The 17255-nt window shown below is 36.8% G+C and overlaps 3 protein-coding genes across 4 annotated transcripts in view; 2 read left to right on the plus strand and 1 right to left on the minus strand.

Annotated features, from left to right (window-relative positions):
- Nucleotides 1-3920, plus strand: part of LOC129751397 (cytochrome P450 4C1-like) — a 37035-nt gene extending 33115 nt beyond the window's left edge. For both annotated transcript variants that reach the window (XM_055746884.1, XM_055746883.1), the window contains exons 2-5: nt 2008-2202; nt 2275-2463; nt 2534-3157; nt 3224-3920. In XM_055746884.1, the coding sequence (XP_055602859.1) occupies nt 2025-2202; nt 2275-2463; nt 2534-3157; nt 3224-3567 (1335 nt within the window). In that variant the 5' untranslated portion in view covers nt 2008-2024 and the 3' untranslated portion in view covers nt 3568-3920. The remainder of the gene's footprint in view (nt 1-2007; nt 2203-2274; nt 2464-2533; nt 3158-3223) is intronic.
- On the minus strand, nt 3226-9581 carry LOC129751398 (probable cytochrome P450 313b1). The gene is made up of 4 exons (XM_055746886.1): nt 9022-9581; nt 8875-8944; nt 4363-4913; nt 3226-4299 (listed from the first exon to the last, which is right to left on the minus strand). Exons 1-4 carry the CDS (start codon nt 9569-9571, stop codon nt 3956-3958), a joined length of 1515 nt encoding a protein of 504 aa, XP_055602861.1. The 5' UTR covers nt 9572-9581; the 3' UTR covers nt 3226-3955.
- A 5973-nt stretch (nt 9582-15554) lies between these two features.
- Nucleotides 15555-17255, plus strand: LOC129753605 (cytochrome P450 4C1-like). Its single transcript, XM_055749441.1, has 4 exons — nt 15555-15720; nt 15779-15964; nt 16235-16843; nt 16912-17255. The coding sequence occupies exons 1-4, from the start codon at nt 15555-15557 to the stop codon at nt 17253-17255; spliced, it is 1305 nt and encodes a 434-aa protein (XP_055605416.1).

Below are 17255 nucleotides of genomic sequence, written 5' to 3' on the forward strand. Positions count from 1 at the left end.
TTGGTTTTCGGAGTTCTTCAAAGTCGTTTCATTGTTGGGCATTGAACGTACTAGTTGTCATTTCAATTCTAAGTTGTTCCGTAATTTGTGAAAATGTGAATTTAAAAAAGATCCCATCGCCCACCTGAGCCCTTCCAACGCCCCCCAAATTTCAAAGTTGAGCTCACCGCCCCCCTAGAAGCTCTCAACGCCCCCAAGGGGGCGGTAGGGACCACTTTGAAAACCACTGCTCTAGATTATCCTTACTCTATTATCATAATTTGGTTCTGAATTTAAAATTTTGAGTGTAGAGTAGAATACCTCGCTTGCTTTTTTGGATCCTCATGGAGGGGGGGAGGTTGACCCCCAAACCCCCCCCCCCCCGTTCCTACGGCCATGAATCAAGACAATGGGGCTTATTCTGAGAGTCACGTGACGTGATGTGATTCACGTGACGTGAATTTCACATCGTTGTGCCGACTCCAGAAACCACTCTAGTCTAGAAGTTTCAGCTCATATGTCCTGTGATCGATTTTTGGAGCTCATTCATACAACGTTTTTTCTATGAAACATTTCCTGGAGTCAAGATAAAGAAGTGGAATTTTGAGAGTCACGTCACTCGACTTGCAGAATAACCCCCAATATAGCAAAAACAGTGAACAGAGAATATGAAAGACCATTTTTGCCGACCTCTGACTCGAGATTTGAAATCTGAAACAATTGAGCGTCCCTCAAAAGTTCTGTGTGAAAATTTTCATCTCTATCCAATGCATAATAACGTCAATACCGCAAAAACCTTGAACAGTTTATATGGACGACCCTTTCGCAGATCTCTGAATTAAATATCGACTCCTGGAATCAATTACCTCTTTCTAGAAACTCCCACGTACCAAGTTTTTTTTTCTGGCGTTATGGGAGGGTTCTTGTCCTTGGGAACCACCTGCACATTTTTGGCGGCGAACCACTCCATGGCCTTTTTACCGTAATGACAAGATGCCAAATCCGGCCAAAACAGTACGGAACAACCGTGTTTCTTCAGGAAAGGCAATAGACGTTTATTCAAACACTCTTTCACGTAAATTTCTTGGTTGACAGTCCCGGAAGCTATGAAAATGCTGCTTTTCAAGCCACAGGTACAGATGGCTTGCTAAACCAGATATTTCCTAGCGAACTTTGACAGTTTCATGTGCTTGAAAATATCTGCTACCTTTCCCCTTCCTTTTGCCGTATAAAAATCCTGTCCCGGAAGCTGCTTGTAGTCGGCTTTGACGTAGGTTTCGTCGTCCATTAGTCCTACCACGCAGTCAAACTTCGTCACTACCTTCTTGTAAGTCGATAGTCCGGCTCGTTTTTTTGGCTCGATGCATGGTTGTAGACGATACACCCAACTTATTTGCGGCATCTCGAAGAGAGAGGTTAGGGTTCCGCTTGAAACTACCGGCAACCCTATTTGTCGTCTCAGTGGCTTCCGGTTTTCGATTTCCCCCCGATCCATACTTCCTGGCTGTCGACAAACGTTCCCCAAACACTTTAATTACATTTGTAACGGTTAATTTGGAAACTTTTAGCGATTTTGCCAGCTTTGCGTGCTAGTAGCTCGGATTTTCGCGATGCGCGAGCAAAATTTTGATACGCTGCTCTTCTTCCTCCTTCCACACCTTCAAAATGAGGGGTGTTCAGGTTTTTTTAATGCAAAATTGAAAGAAATACGTCAAGTTGATATTGACCAAATTTTGACCGTATCACTCTTTAGTAAATCAGACCTCCAAACAAACATGAAATTTCACTGAGATAGTATAAGTAAGCATGTATGTGTCATTTTTTAAAGAAATTCTTCCTAAGGATCATCCGAACACACAAAAGTTCAGAAGCACTGCAATCGATAAAATTACAAAAAAAAACGTTTGTCCTTTCCTTTTTTACACAGACATGCGCATTTTACCCTCAACCGGAATGGAAATGAAACAAATAAAAAAAATGGAATGTTTTTCTAGTAATTTCCGCCAACTTTTTTTCAACTTCTTATAGAATCCATTTGGCGAGGAATGGTGGAACTGGCAAACAGCTACGAGTCTCCGGTGGGTTTAAATTTAGGTCCAGTAATGCACGTGCTGTTGTACAAACCGGAACATCTGCAGGTTGTGATGAACTCACCCTACTGCCTCAACAAAGCCTTCCAATACTCGTTCCTTCGTGTGGAGAAAGGAATATTCGCAGCACCGGGTAACATTCTGATTGAAATGTCCACCCGAATCAGAGGTTCAAAAGAATATTCTTCTAATCTAAACTTTTCAGCTCACGTGTGGAAAGATCAACGTCGAATGCTGAATCCTACTTTTGGACCCGTTGTTGTTAACAGTTTTATTCCTATTTTCAATCAAAAATGCACAATTTTTGTTGATGTTCTCAAAGAGAATTACGCAAATCGAGGACCAGTTGATGTATTAAATGCTCTTTCGAAGTGTACCTTGGATCTCATATGCTGTACGTATTACCACTTCTTCAGAACTCTCTTTTCAAAAACAAACCTGAAATTCTTTTTTTTATCGATAAGCGACCGCATTCGGGTTGGACTTTGACCTGCAGCGATCGGATGATGGAGATCATTTTCTTTCGAGACAGGAAGAATACGTGGATATCTTCATCGATCGGTTGGTCAAACCGTGGTTCTATCCCGAGTTTATCTATCGTTTGACTAAGGGTTACAAGCGATCAATGGAAATTCTTGAGGAATCGAAGGACCGCATGAAGCGCGTGATGAGTGAACGGAACTTGAACCAGAACAACAATGATGCCGAAAGCTTGAACGAAATGTCGCAAGACAGCTACGTTAAGAAGCCGCAAATTTTCTTGGACAAATTGTTGGAATTAGCTCAAAATAATAGAGAACTCACGGATGAGCACATCAATCAGCACCTGGACACAATGGTTTTTGCCGGAAATGACACGACGGCAGCTACGATGTGTAGCCTTCTGCTGATGCTGGCCATGCATCCGGATGTTCAAGAGCGAGTCTACCAGGAGATTGTTCAAGCCTGTCCCGACAAAGACAAGGAGGTTACAATGGATGAAATATCCCATCTACCCTACACCGAAATGGTTTGCAAGGAGACGATGAGACTGTTTCCGGTGGGTCCCGTCATAGGAAGAACATCTACGGCGGACATCAAGTTAGACGGTAATGTCGTTGAAGAAATTCTGGCAACATGATCAATTCTATTAAAAAAATAAATTTTTATTCCAGATAACTACACGATTCCTGCCAATACAGCTCTGACGATGTGCATCTACATGGTACATAGGAATAAGGATATTTGGGGTGCCGATGCAAATCAGTTCAATCCGGATCATTTTCTTCCGGAGCAGGTCTCGGAAAGGCATCCTTACTCGTTCGTGCCCTTCAGTGGTGGTCCAAGGAATTGTATCGGTATAAAATACGCCTGGGTTGCGATGAAGATTATGTTGGTGTATGTGCTACGGAGATACCGATTGAAAACGCCGCTGACGATGGATACACTTAAGATTAAGTACACCATTGTGCTGAAGATGGTCAGTGGGTGTTTGCTTTCGTTGGAGGAACGACAGTAGTGGCACATTTGAACAAAAATATCTAGAAGACCATACTTTAGTTCTGTATTTGATTTAGATTATACTAGTATTTAAACTAAAAGTACATACCTAGTGAACGGAACAATGACTGAGTAGTCTTTAACTCTTCATATCTGTAAATAAATATCGTTAACCCATACCGATCCCCCACTCTCCTCTATTATTTTTACAAAAAGAAAAATTACCTCGTACTCGGAATTAAGTTGGAGTGACATGAATTGGAAATAATAACTCAAAGCAACACAATATAGTTTCAATTAATGTCATTGTATTTGTATATAAAAGTGAACGTTCAATTATTGTTTTAATTAACTAGATATCATAACCCCCGGCACTTGCATCATTGATGTTGCATCATTGCATCCATTTAACATCTCCGTTCTATCTGCACCATATTCCTGTTGGCAACTTTAAGGGTGACGCTAATTTTAAGTTTCAGAGTATCCATCGTAATCGGCGATCGGAATCTGTACGTGCGCAGTAGATGACAGAGCATTATTTTCATCGATATCAGTCCATACTTGTAGCCGATGCAATTTCTGGGGCCACCACTGAAGGGAAGATAAGAGTAGGGGTGCCGAGAGGCAACCTGTTCTGGATGGAACCGGTCGGGGCGGAAGGTGTCAACATCCGGACCCCAATATTTCGGATTGTGATGACAGTTGAAGACTCCTAGCACCACGGTTGTACCCTCCGGAATGGTTGTTTTCGCTGCAATTAAACAAGTGTTGCTATAAATAACAATTTCTCAAAGAGATACCTAAAATTACTAACAAATTTTTGTTGGGGCAGTACACTTTCGGGCCAACAATGGTCCAACAGGCAACAGGCGCATCGTTTCCTTGATAGCCATCTCTGTATATGCTAGCTTCGGGATTTGTTCGTACAAAATAGGCGTCGTTGGGTCCTTCGAACCAGTTACGCTGATAATTTCATTGTAAACCCGCTCCTGTACATCTTCATGCATTGCCAACATTAGCATTACGTGGGATAGTGTCAGAGCTGACGTTTCATTACCACCCAAGATAATCGTATCCAGCTCGTCCTTCATGTCCTGCTCGTCGAACACGTGGGTTTCCTCGGCTAACCGGAGAATTTCGTCGATATAGATTCCCCGATTTTTCTCCTGGTCCTCTGGTTGAACTTTCTTTTTGCCTTTCAAAAATTGGTCCCGCTCCTGAAGCTTCAGGGCAAGAACTTTCCGTGCCATACTGTAGACCTCTTCACGGAGCTTCTGCTCTTTCTGGTAGATTTTCGTCCTCCGATAGATGAAATCCGAGTGTAGCCAAATCATAAGCATTCGATTATTTACGAGCTCGCAGATTCTAGAGAAAAAGTGGATAAGTTTAGTAGGGGAGGTAAGGGCATAATGGCCACCTTAAGGTAAACGCTTATTTAACCAAAGAGAACAGCTATGATATGTGAATTACATCATTGTTTCGTGTTCAGGCACTCAAATAGTGTATTGCCTAATTGGATGAAACTTGAAAAAGTAGATAAAAACGTTTAAAAATGCATTTTAAAATTTTTTGCCGAAAGCTGAAAACCAGTCACTGTAGGGGCATAATGAGAACCCCCCTGGGGCAGTATAAGCAACATTAATTGGGGCACGATGAGCGTTTTCTGTCGGGGAATCTAGTAGCTTATTCGACTCGATGAAGTCAACTGAATAATAGAGCTACAGCTAGACTTGTTTCATCTGTTGATTTGGCCTATTGATAAGGTGTCGGAGAGGTAATCACTAGACTCGAGTTCGATTTCTGGTCAAGGTGATTTTTTTGCATTTTGCACCAAACTGTGAGGCGTAGATTCATCAAACAAAGCAATAACAAAATAATTCAGGTCTGCTTGTAGAATTTAAAGAACTAACACATGTTCATACATTATGTTTCTGGTGTTTTGTTTGACGAGTGATGCTACTAGCCGTATAATGTAACAATAAAAAAAAACAAATGTGAAAAAAAAAATCCCCTCGAACAGGAATCGAACTCGAGTCTACTGATTACCTCTCCGACAACTTACCAATAGGCCAAATCGACAGATGGAAAAAGTCAAGCTGTAGCACTATTATTCAGTTGACTTCATCGAGTTGAATTCGCTGCTTTGATTATACGGCAGAAAACGCTCATCGTGCCCTGATTAATTGTGATCTGTTCGCCCCAAGTCAACAAATTTAAGTAAAAACGCGTTTAAAAATTGATTAAAAATCAAAAATTTGATGATGGTGAAAATTGAGAAACAATGTGCAAATCATGTTGCAGTGCGTACATTTTAGATCAAGATGATTTAAAGGTCATAAAAGCTTATTTGGTGGGGCTCAAAAATTATAATATTTTCGTCACTTGAGAACCTAGCTCGTTATTATTTAATAATTCTGTAAAGATGAAAAGGATATTTCTTTTTTGGTGAACAATTAATACTATAGGTAGTACGAAACAAGTCCTTATGAAAATTTGTTTAAGAAAATACGTACTTATGTAGAAAAAAGGAGTGCTTATTATGCCCTGGGTGCTCGTTATGCCCTTATCTCCCTTAACGTTCTTTCAAAACTTTATAACGCAGCACAACCGGAAAATTTTGATCCTAAATCCCAGAATACTTGAAGTGGTAGGTTGAAATAATATAATTCTAATACAAAATTTCCTTACAAATTCAAATCAAGTTTTTACCGAAATGATTTGTTGTCCTTGGAGCCAGTGGAATTAATTCAAATTCAGCTAGAAAAAATAACAAAACCAAAAATGCACAATAAATAAGGAATTTTATTCTTAATCCATTTTTCTACTAATGACAATCACACAATCTCGGATAAATAATAAATTCTACTGTTACGGTTCGAAATTGATCAGAATCCAAGTTTCAAAACAATGCTTTGAGTAAGTCATAATCATTGAAAATGATATACCTTATTCTGAACTAGAAATTTGCGTGTAAATATTGTAAATACACTTTAAGCGGTCTAGTTTACAAATTGGAGATCAATATTTTTGAAACGCCAAAAAACACCGAATTTCGAATAAAACCATAATTAAAAATTGTTGATCTAAAGAAAAGCGGACCAATAAATGAAATTCGACGTTGGCCAAGAGAAGTTGGTGATGTGCTGCGTACTAAATGATCAGAATATTGGCACATCTGATCTCAAAATTGACAACCAAAAATCCGGGCAATATCCAGGCAAATTTTGTCAAGACCCACAAATTACTCAAACGAAATTAAGAACAAAATTGAAAAAAAAAATTGTTTCATCACAACTCATCGACAAATTTTAAATCGTATTTTAGGCTTCCAAAAAATCTTTTGTGATTATTTTTATAAAAATAGTTGAAAGAATTTCGTTTTAGAGGCGCAAAAAAAAAATTGCATCACAATTTGTTTTTGTTTTTTGTTGGATTTGCCAAATAAAGTGAATAAATCCGGGCATTTTTTTTAATGAAATTCAGGCAACCTCTCCGGGCCGGACTGTTCCTAAATTTTGTATCAAATTTTCGGGGAAACCCGAATAAAACTGGGTAATCTGGTAACCTTAATCAAGAACGTTTCATTTGTATTATTGTATTTGCATTGTTAATATATTTCACCAAAAATGCTAATTTATGGGTAGTTTAGGTCAGGATTGATCCTGGTCAAATCGAGGGCACATTTAAATTCATAAGAAAACGTGATTTGAATTCAAATCTCAATTCGGTTTTAATTATTAGCGTAATTATCAGAGTGTCAATTCAATAATAATGGAAAATTGAAGGCTTCCACTTCAGTTTTAGTAAAAGAGTGCCAATTTGACAATCCTGATTAACAGTTACACTGTTCTTAAGGGGGGGGTAGGGTCTAACGGGTATAAAAAAACACCATTTTCACGATTTTTTTCTGGAGCTATCGTTCAAACAAATGTATTTAAATTTTTTGCATTATACAAAGCATTGTTAAAAGAACATTTAGTAATTTTTTTGTAGAAAAATATTGAAAAATGAGCCGGTGACGGAGCACTTTCGAGGATGCCTTTTAGAAAACAGGATTTGCGGTGGACACTGTATCTCAGCACAGAATCATCTGAAGTCAAAAAATCAGAGCAAAATATTTTTAATAGATGTTTTTCTGGACCCCAACGTTTTTATTTAACTTAAAATTTTTTTTATGAAATTTTTGTGGCTGTTTTAAGTAAAAACTACGATTTTTCACGAAAAAATCCGCCATTTTTCACCTGTAAAATCTCCCCAAAGTAAAAAAAAACAAAAAAGAAAAACGTTGGGGTCTGGTATTTTATATGTAGAAAATATGTTTCAAATTTGAAAAGAATCGGATAAGTAGTTTTCAAATGACGATGTCCACGGACTTTAAAAATGTGCTTTCGAGAAAAACGCGTTTGAAGTTTCTGCTCTTGCTTTCTTGCAGTATAAGATAGGAGGAGATAAAGGCCTATAATTTCTACAGTTTTGCTTCAATTGACTTGAAAATTTGACACAACATTCTTGAAATGTTTTACAATAAGAAAATAAAAAAATAAAAAAATCGATTTTTTGAAAGTGCTAGACCCTACCCCCCCCTTAATCCAAACGGCCGAGTTGCGGTTCAAATAGAGAGAAGAAGAGGAAGAAGAAAATTGACAATCAATGTTTCTCTTTAAGACTATTTATGATTAAGTTCTCAAACAATATGGGCAAAATTTAGAGAAGAATGGGGATACTTGATCTCATTTTGTTATTTTCATTATATGTATGTATCTATTTTGGAAAATTTAGAAACTAGCCGTCTTTTACAGGTTCTGAAAGTTTGTATTTTAAAAATTCGATGCTCCAAACATTAGAACGAACTTGGATAAAGTATCCTTATTCTGCCCTATAGTTTTGAAAACTCTTTTAGACTGAACAAATATAAACTGCTTCTTTTGTTACATCTCTCAGTTTTTCACAAATCCCAAAGGGGAAATTGAATAAAGTTCAAAGTTCTTTTTATTATTGAAACTTAACAAATTATTCGAGATGTTTCAACTAAGAGTGAAAAAGAATGATTTCTCATTTGTTCCAGCCATGGTTTATTAAACACAATTTTCAGACAAAATATTCAGCTACGATAATTAGTTTTCCCATGATTTTAAGTCAAAAAAAAAAAAACAATACGAAAAACTTAAGTAACAATCCTGCTGATCCTCTCTGAAATACTTAGTTTCTAATACTTCTTTTCGATTATCGTTGTTGGTGAGATAGTCCTTCTTTTTGATTTTCACCCTTTTCGTTAAGAAAAAAAAAACTATTTCACTCTGTAAGGTTTTAAATGGAATACACTTACTCTTCAATAGCTTCAACATATCTGGTCCCCTCATCACTTTGCAGGTCCATGTTGGTTCCAAGCGTGGTAGCTAGTTGATAAAAAATCATAGTGTAAATATTGCTTCCACTCGAACTCCCCACTCTACTGATAGACATCACTTCTTACCACAAATCATATCCAGAGTACACCGCGAAATGTCTGCGTATATATCAAACGCTCCATTTCCCAGATGTTTCTCAATTCTTTGGGTTAGCACTGCACACTTGTTATTAAAAATATTCACAAAACTAGCCAAAATACTTGGACTAAAGCACGGCGACAGCAACTTCCGGTGCACCTTCCAAATGTTAACCGGAGACGAAAACAGCCCTCGTTCACAGCCAACAAACCGATAGAGATCAGCTTTTTCCAAACAATTCTGAGAATTCAGAACCACCTGCATGTCTTCAGGATTATCGACGAAAATCACGAATTCCGGGCCCAACCAAGCCCGAAACGGCGACTGATAGTCTTTGGTCATATTGTTCAGAATGGAAAACTGTTCATCGTGATCCTTGCCCAAGAACAAATGACCGCATCCGAGGAAAGGCAAATCAACCGGACCCGACAGTTGCGCGGAAACTCGATAAAACCGACGATTTCTCCAACGGTTCAATAAATAAATCAAAGCTGGAACCAGGAATACTAGCAGCTGGGAAAAGTACTGTGTGTCCATATTGAATAATCCAAACTGACTAACGGAAAATAGTCATTGTCACCTGACAGTATTTATAAAATTCACGTTCCAACTAATTTTCCTTATGAAACCGTCATCGGGTCCATTGATAAAAAGTAAACCCGGTTTTATGGCATGTCAACATCCCGGGAAAACAATCGTTACTGGCTAATAGTCCCACGAACTTTTAATAGCGGGCTTTAAAAACTGTCGATCATCGTCCCAGTTACCTAGGCACCGATATTTTTGCGTGATCATTGCACGACATTGATTCCCGGTAGTTTAAGTACTGTTTCGCTGAGGTGCCGAAAGTGTCTACGTAGACACGCATCAAGTGCTGATTACCTTCCAAGTTGACAGTGCGGTAAAAGTGGTCTTAAAAAGCACCTTTATTGAATATCAGTTCACTTTTTTATAAAAATAAAAAGATATTCACAATAAAAAACAGACGGTTTTTTTTAAACTTTTTTTTTCATTTTGGTCATTTTTGTCATTTTTGTTATTTTTGTCATTTTTGTCATTTTTGTCATTTTGTCATTTTTGTCATTTTTGTCATTTTTGTCATTTTTGTCATTTTTGTCATTTTTGTCATTTTTGTCATTTTTGTCATTTTTGTCATTTTTGTCATTTTTGTCATTTTTGTCATTTTTGTCATTTTTGTCATTTTTGTCATTTTTGTCATTTTTGTCATTTTTGTCATTTTTGTCATTTTTGTCATTTTTGTCATTTCTGTCATTTTTGTCATTTCTGTCATTTTTGTCATTTCTGTCATTTTTGTCATTTTTGTCATTTTGTGCAACACATTTTTTTATATACGACACTAAAAGTGATCGTCCGTTTAAAATTGTACTTCGTGGTCTCACCGGCGATCAGACATCAGATGAAATCACAACCAAATTAAATTCTTTGTTAGATTTTTCTCCGATTCCAGTAATTCAAATGAGGAAAAGAACCAACATGAATAATATCAGTAGTGTTGGTTTTGCTCCTGAAAAGGATCAGGTTAATAATTTGCAAATTCTTGAAAAGGCTCGTCTTATGTTTCATTGTCGAGTCAAATTTGAACATTTTCGAAAATCTTCACAAATTTTCTTCAAAATATTACGCAATGTCGTCGTTGTCAAGCTTTTTGTCACGGCAGTAAAAATTGTAGAATGAATGGCAGATGCATGCTTTGCGGCTCATTCGATCATGAAAAATATAAATGCCTTTTTGGTGGTGATAAACCACAAATTGAATTCTTCAAGTGTGCGAATTGCTCAGGTAATCATTCCTCCAATCCCATAGACTGTTCCGTTAGGGCAAAAATTATTGTTTCAAAGAAAAATCCCAAAGTTGTCAGAAAATTTTCTTCTCCTCTTTCCTGTTTTTCGTCTCCACACGACAGGTTGGCTAACAATCTGCCTGTTCGCGGTCAGCCTCGGCCTGCTTTAGAATCTCGTCTTGGTAATGCTCGAAGTGATTTTAATGTTACCTGTGCTGAGTCAGCGCCACAGACTCGTTGTTTAACGTTCTCAGAGGTGGTTGAAAATGGGTTGCCTCCTGGTACAACAACTGGTCAATGTACATGCGAAGGCTTGGGAAAATCCCTGAAGTTCAATTTCAAATACTTCTTCTTCTCCTTCATTTTCTGATCCTAACAATTTTGTTGATTTGAATAAAATTACAGAGGAAAAATTAAAATTATTGCATCAAAACTTAATGGATGCAACTTATGTTTAAAGTTAATTCAATGTTTGAAGCTTTCCAAACTTCTTTTAATTATGCTAACAAAATTATTATGACTTTACGGTTCCCTCATGGATCCAAATAGGTATATAAATATTATGAATTGGAACGCTAGATCTTTGCTGGCTGACCAAGATGCATTCTTTTTATTTTTGAAAAACCAAAACTTACCTAGATATTGCTGCCATCACTGAAACTTTTTTTAAAGCCAGACAATAACTTGAAAAGCAATGCTTTCTTTAAAATTTTGCGAAATCATCGATTAGATTGACAAGGTGGGGGTGAAGCTATTGTCATAAATAGTAGTCTCAAATTTAGACTTCTTCCTTTTGTCAGTCCAAATGTCTTAGAAATATTTGGAATTGAATTAGAAATTTCAATGGGGAACATTATAATTGTTGCCGCATACTTGCCTTTCCAATGTAGTGGTGAACAGAAAAATTTTTTGAAGGGAGATTTACAAAAACTCACCAGAAACAAATCTAAATTTTTTATTATTGGTGACTTTAACGCAAAACACCGATCTTGGAACAATATTTCATCGAATTCTAATGGGAATATTGTATTTAATGTCTGCTCTGCAGGCTATTATACTGTTGAATATCCTAATGGGCATACTTGTTTTTCTTTAATTAGAAATCCCTCCACAATTGATTTGGTTCTAACGGATTTAGGCGAGCATTGTAACCAATTAGTTACTCATGCGGACCTCGATTCAGACCACCTTCCAGTAACTTTTTCTTTATCCCAAAGTCCCATTGAAAACCCTTTAAAATCAACTTTTAACTTTCAAAAAGCTGACTGGGAGCGATATAAGAATTTTATTGAACGTAATGTGGATGTAAACGTTCCACTGAATTCAATAGAAGATATTGATTTGGCTGTAGAAAATTTGACAACTTCAATAGTCAATCAATGCTAAAGCCGCTTCAATACCCTAAGTTAAACATAAATTTAATCAACCTTTGATCGATGATGATCTTCAGTTTTTGATACGACTGAAAAACATTCGTCGACGCCAATATCAACGTACTAGGGATCCTTATTTGAAATTTATTTATTGCGACCTTCAAAAAGAGATCAAACGTCGTTTAAATTTCATTCGTAATGAAAATTTTGCTAAAGCTGTAGAGGACATAAAACCCTACTCAAAGCCGTTTTGGAAATTAACTTCAATTCTGAAAAATCCCCAGAAGCCAACTCATACTTTGAAAGATACAGATAAACTTCTTTTAACTAACGCAGAAAAAGCTCAAAAATAAGCCCAACAGTTTGAGTCTGCTCATGATTTTAATTTAAACGTTGTTAGTCCATTTGATGCTCAAATTTCCCTAGAATTTGTTGATATTCTTTCTAAGCAAAATGTATTTGATAGTTCCTGCGAGACAAATATTGATGAACTTGAATTGATTTCCAAAAATTTAAAAATATGAAAGCTAAAGGGAAAGATGAGATTTTTTACAATTTGATTAAAAAGTTGACTGAAGCACTTTAAATTTTTTAGTTAAAATCTTCAATAAATGTTTTCACTAGGCGTATTTTCCAAATAAATGAAACTGTAAGTAAACTATTTGAGAGAGTTATTTTGATTGGAATGATGATTCACATTAATCAGAATTCTATTTTCCTTGATGCAAAATTCGGTTTTCGTCATGGACATTCTACTACACATCAACTTTTGAGTGTAACTAATACAGTGAGCGAAATAAGAATAGCACCACCATGTTTTTTGCTTGTTAAAATATGAATAATTGAAAATTACGAAAAAATTTTTCCACAGTTTGTTCTGAATTGCTTAACGGATAAATCAAGCATAAATTTACTTTTTTTGGACGTAGCAATTGGCGTTGAGGACCAAAAATGTGAAAAAAGGGTGCGAAATAAGAATAGAACCACTTGAGTTTTTCAACAAAAACAAGCTTATTATTGAAAATTTACTGTGTAAAAGTGAATAATAACGCTTCTATGAATTATTCGAATCAATAACTGCATTTTAAAGAGTTTTCCAGAATTCCAAAGGTTTTCATAGGTTTTAATTAGGGGGTTTTAAGAGATGCTCCTCTAGAGTTAAGGAATTTGATATTTGAGCTGCAATTGTTTACTAAACTACTAATTTTCTTCATTAACATTCATAAGTATGATGCAAAATTATGAAACATAGATTTGAGACTGATTTTGAATCCAAAAAGTAGGTTGGAATTCAAAAATACTAATGTTTTTTAATAGTCAAACACTATTTCTCTAGATTTAAGTCATAGATGGCAGCACTATCTTGCCATTTAACCGAATTCATGCCCATTTTCGAATATCCGGGATTAATTAGGAAGTGCTGGATGATTTTGATCATGAAATAAATACATGTACCGTGTGCATGCTTTGGAAATTCTTTGATCACTAAATACAAAAAAAAATGGAATTGCATCAAGGTTACTAAAAGTGAATTTTTCGGACCGGTTATCAGAATAAAGTTATACTTTGCGATGGAGCTTGATGGAACAGACGGTTAGTAGTATTATTGGTATGATTTGCAATTGAATCGGAAGTTTTGATGAGCAGGAATTTTGGCGGTTGTACATTTTTGTGGTGGTGATTCTTTTGCAAATCCGGAAAATCTTTCTGCAGCGTGATCTTCCACAAAACTGTGATGGGAAAATACCTCAAAATGATGAATATGGGCCTAAATAAACCTGGAAAATCAATATTGAGACTAAATTTGGTTTTTACTGCAAGATAGTGCTGCCATCTACGACTTGAAACTGGAATAAAGTGTGGTTTACTGAACAAAATCAAAGTTTTTGATTTCCAACCTATTTTTCCTGATTCAATATTAATCCCGAATGTTTGATTCATCATTTCACATCATTTTTATGAAGAAAATAAGTAGTTTGGTAAAGAATTACAGCTCAAATATCAAATTCCTTAACGCAAGAGGAGCATCTCTTAAAACCCCTAATTAAAACCTATGAAAACCTTTGGAATTCTGGAAAACTCCTCAAAATGCAGTTATTTATTCAAATAATTCGTAAAAGCATTATTATTCACTTTTACACAGTAAATTTCAAAAAATAAGCTCGTTTGTGTTGAAAAACTCAAGTGGTTCTATTCTTATTTCGCACCCCTTTTCCACATTTTTGATCCTCAACGCCAATTGCTACGTTAAAAAAAAGTAAACTTATGCTTGATTTATCCGTTAAGCAATTCAGAACAAACTGTGGAAGAAAATTTTCGTAATTTTCAATTATTCATATTTTAACAAGCAAAAAACATGGTGGTGCTATTCTTATTTCGCTTACTGTATGATTAACACTAGCAAATCTGAAGATTATTCAACTGGTGGTGCTCTTCTAGATATTGAAAAAGCTTTTGACAGTGTTTGGCACAAAGGTTTATTTAGTAGCTAAATTAGCTCGTTTTGACTGAGCTCGTTTTGAGTCATCAAATCTTTTCAAATTAATCAAAATCAAAAGTTAAACTTGCAGTTCTTTCACCCGAACTTCCCAAAAGGGGGAGCTTTCATCCATTGTGGTACAAAACAGCTGAAGCCATTACAATTTACAGAACAATTGATACTACAATGTAACACTATCAATGACTTCAGGTGTTGATCAGTGGCGTGTCGAAGATGTATGCATTGAATTAACGTTACTTCTTATGAAACTCATTTGGTTACATGTGTGTTGCGTGGCTTGAAGCGATTTGTAAACTCTTGTTCACGCCCAATACATGTTTACATTGGGGAAAAGTTGTTAAGAATTTGATGAGACTAACGGGATTAGTTGTTAACATTGATTAGTATTTTAGATACAATTTTGATATTAGCTATCGGAAGGGATCAATTAAACTCGGGACTGGCGCTCACGTTGCTGAATAAAATATCCTGCAACTGGTTAGTTAGGGTTCATTGGAGTTCGTGACTCCAAAGGTGCGGAAAAACACTTAGCTTTTTTCTTACTGTTAAATTTCTGTTGTGTTCATACGTGCAAATATAGTTGTCATGGGTAGTGTTTTTCTTTTTCTGTCTGTGTCCACTTTGGTGGCAATCATCATTCATCACATTTGGTTCCACCGAAAACTCCGGGCTTCAATATCGAAGATGAAATGCTACTTTGCTTTGCCATTAATAGGACATCTGTACTTGTACTATAAAGTCCTAAAATACCGTAGGTTGAAACAACTTTGGTCTAGTTGAAGAGAAAAAATAATAGCTTTTGTCTTTGAATCGGAAGCAAACTTCTTTGACGGGCTCAAGGCCACTATGGAGCATTTCCCATCGCCATCGTGTCTTTTGGTCGGATCGCTGGTGAACATCTTGATTTACGATCCGAATCATTTCCAAACCGTGCTCAACTCGCCGCACTGCATCGGTAAAACCATTCACTACAGCTTTTTCAATGTGAATCGAGGCATCTTTGCAGCTCCCGGTATGGTTTTCGGTTTTTTAAAACTATTTTTACTTGAAAAATATTGATCTCGTTTTAGCATCACTATGGAGAATCCTGAGAAAGGCCTTTAGTCCCTGTTTCGGTGCCGGAATATTACCTAGATTTGTGCCGGTTTTCAACGAAAAAAGTATAGAGTTGGTCAAACTTCTGGAACGCTATCTCGGCAAAGGGGAATGCGATATATCTCTCGATATTGGCAAATGTACACTGGATACAGTTTATGGTAAATTATTTTGAAAGAATGGACGATAAGATTGTTACTTCATTTATCGGCCTTATCGGTGAAAAGTGATGTCTTTGTTTAGTAGGAACACCTTGAGAAATTGAAATTTTAGTTATTGACAGATCAAAAGTTTGAAGAATTGAACTTTCTATCTAGCTATAAAAAAATTCTTAACATGTTCCTACATGAAATGATATTACTTTTTACCGATGATCTCTCTCAAAATAAACAAGAAGATTAAAACCGAAATTCACACGTAATATTTTCCAGCAACTGCTTGTGGTATGAATTTGAACCTTCAAACGTCGTCGGATGGAGACAAACATCTGGAAGGACAGCACAAGTTCATGGATTCAATTATGAAACGCGTTTTCTATCCAATCTTTTATCCTGACTGGATTTTCCAAACGATTGGACATGCGAGAAAATTCACCGAAGCTCACCAACAGATGCGAACTGTGTCGTACAAAGTCATGGAGACTAAAGACGTCGAAAGACCTAAAACAATTGAGCCTCAAGAAGACAGCGGTTTGGAAGGAAAAAAGCAGCAAATTTTCATCGACAAACTGTACGAAATGGTCAGCGAAGACAAAGTGATCCATAGAGCGGACATCATCGAGCATCTGGACACAATTGCTTTTGTCGGCAATGATACCACTTCTACGGCTCTGGTTAACTGTTTTCTAATGCTTGCGATGTTTCCGGAAATTCAGGATCGAGTATACCAGGAGATAATTCAGTCTTGCCTGGACGAAGATGTCTCCATTGATGATGCCTCGAAACTCGTCTACACGGAGATGGTCTGTAAGGAAACGATGAGACTTTTCCCGGTGGGACCAATAATAACTAGAACTGCCTCGGCTGCTTTAAAATTGGATGGTAAGTTATTGAAAAATCTTTTTCACCTATCCCTAGAACATCCCTTTTACACAAAGTTTTCCCGATAGATCACAATACGGTTCCCGCTGGAGCATCGATTGGTCTGATTGTTTATCTTGTGCATCGAAACATCGAAATTTGGGGGCCGGACGCTAACGAATTCAATCCGGACCACTTTCTGCCGGAACAGGTTGCCAAGAGGCACCCGTATTCCTATCTGCCGTTCAGTGGAGGGCCTCGAAACTGTCTTGGGATTCGATATGCATGGATATCGATGAAGATCCTACTGGTTCATGTCCTGCGGAAGTACCGACTACACACCACATTAACTCTAGATACGTTAGATATCGACTATTCACTGATTCTGAAAATCAAAAACGGTTGTCAAGTTTCGCTGGCGCTGAGGCAGTAG

Source organism: Uranotaenia lowii, chromosome 3, assembly GCF_029784155.1.
Source record: "Uranotaenia lowii strain MFRU-FL chromosome 3, ASM2978415v1, whole genome shotgun sequence".
In the NCBI taxonomy this organism is placed as follows: domain Eukaryota; kingdom Metazoa; phylum Arthropoda; class Insecta; order Diptera; family Culicidae; genus Uranotaenia; species Uranotaenia lowii.

What these genes read in the sequence shown, in the direction of transcription:
- LOC129751398 (XM_055746886.1), bottom strand. Translation starts at nt 9,571, where the DNA reads ATGGACACACAGTACTTTTCCCAGCTGCTAGTATTCCTGGTTCCAGCT. An exon ending in TATGTTGAAGCTATTGAAGA is followed by an intron (nt 4,914 to 8,874) that starts GTAAGTGTATTC and finishes CTTTTTCTCTAG; the next exon opens with AATCTGCGAGCTCGTAAATA. An exon ending in TACTGCCCCAACAAAAATTT is followed by an intron (nt 4,300 to 4,362) that starts GTTAGTAATTTT and finishes GTTTAATTGCAG; the next exon opens with CGAAAACAACCATTCCGGAG.
- LOC129753605 (XM_055749441.1), top strand. Translation starts at nt 15,555, where the DNA reads ATGGAGCATTTCCCATCGCCATCGTGTCTTTTGGTCGGATCGCTGGTG. An exon ending in AGGCATCTTTGCAGCTCCCG is followed by an intron (nt 15,721 to 15,778) that starts GTATGGTTTTCG and finishes ATCTCGTTTTAG; the next exon opens with CATCACTATGGAGAATCCTG. An exon ending in TACACTGGATACAGTTTATG is followed by an intron (nt 15,965 to 16,234) that starts GTAAATTATTTT and finishes AATATTTTCCAG; the next exon opens with CAACTGCTTGTGGTATGAAT.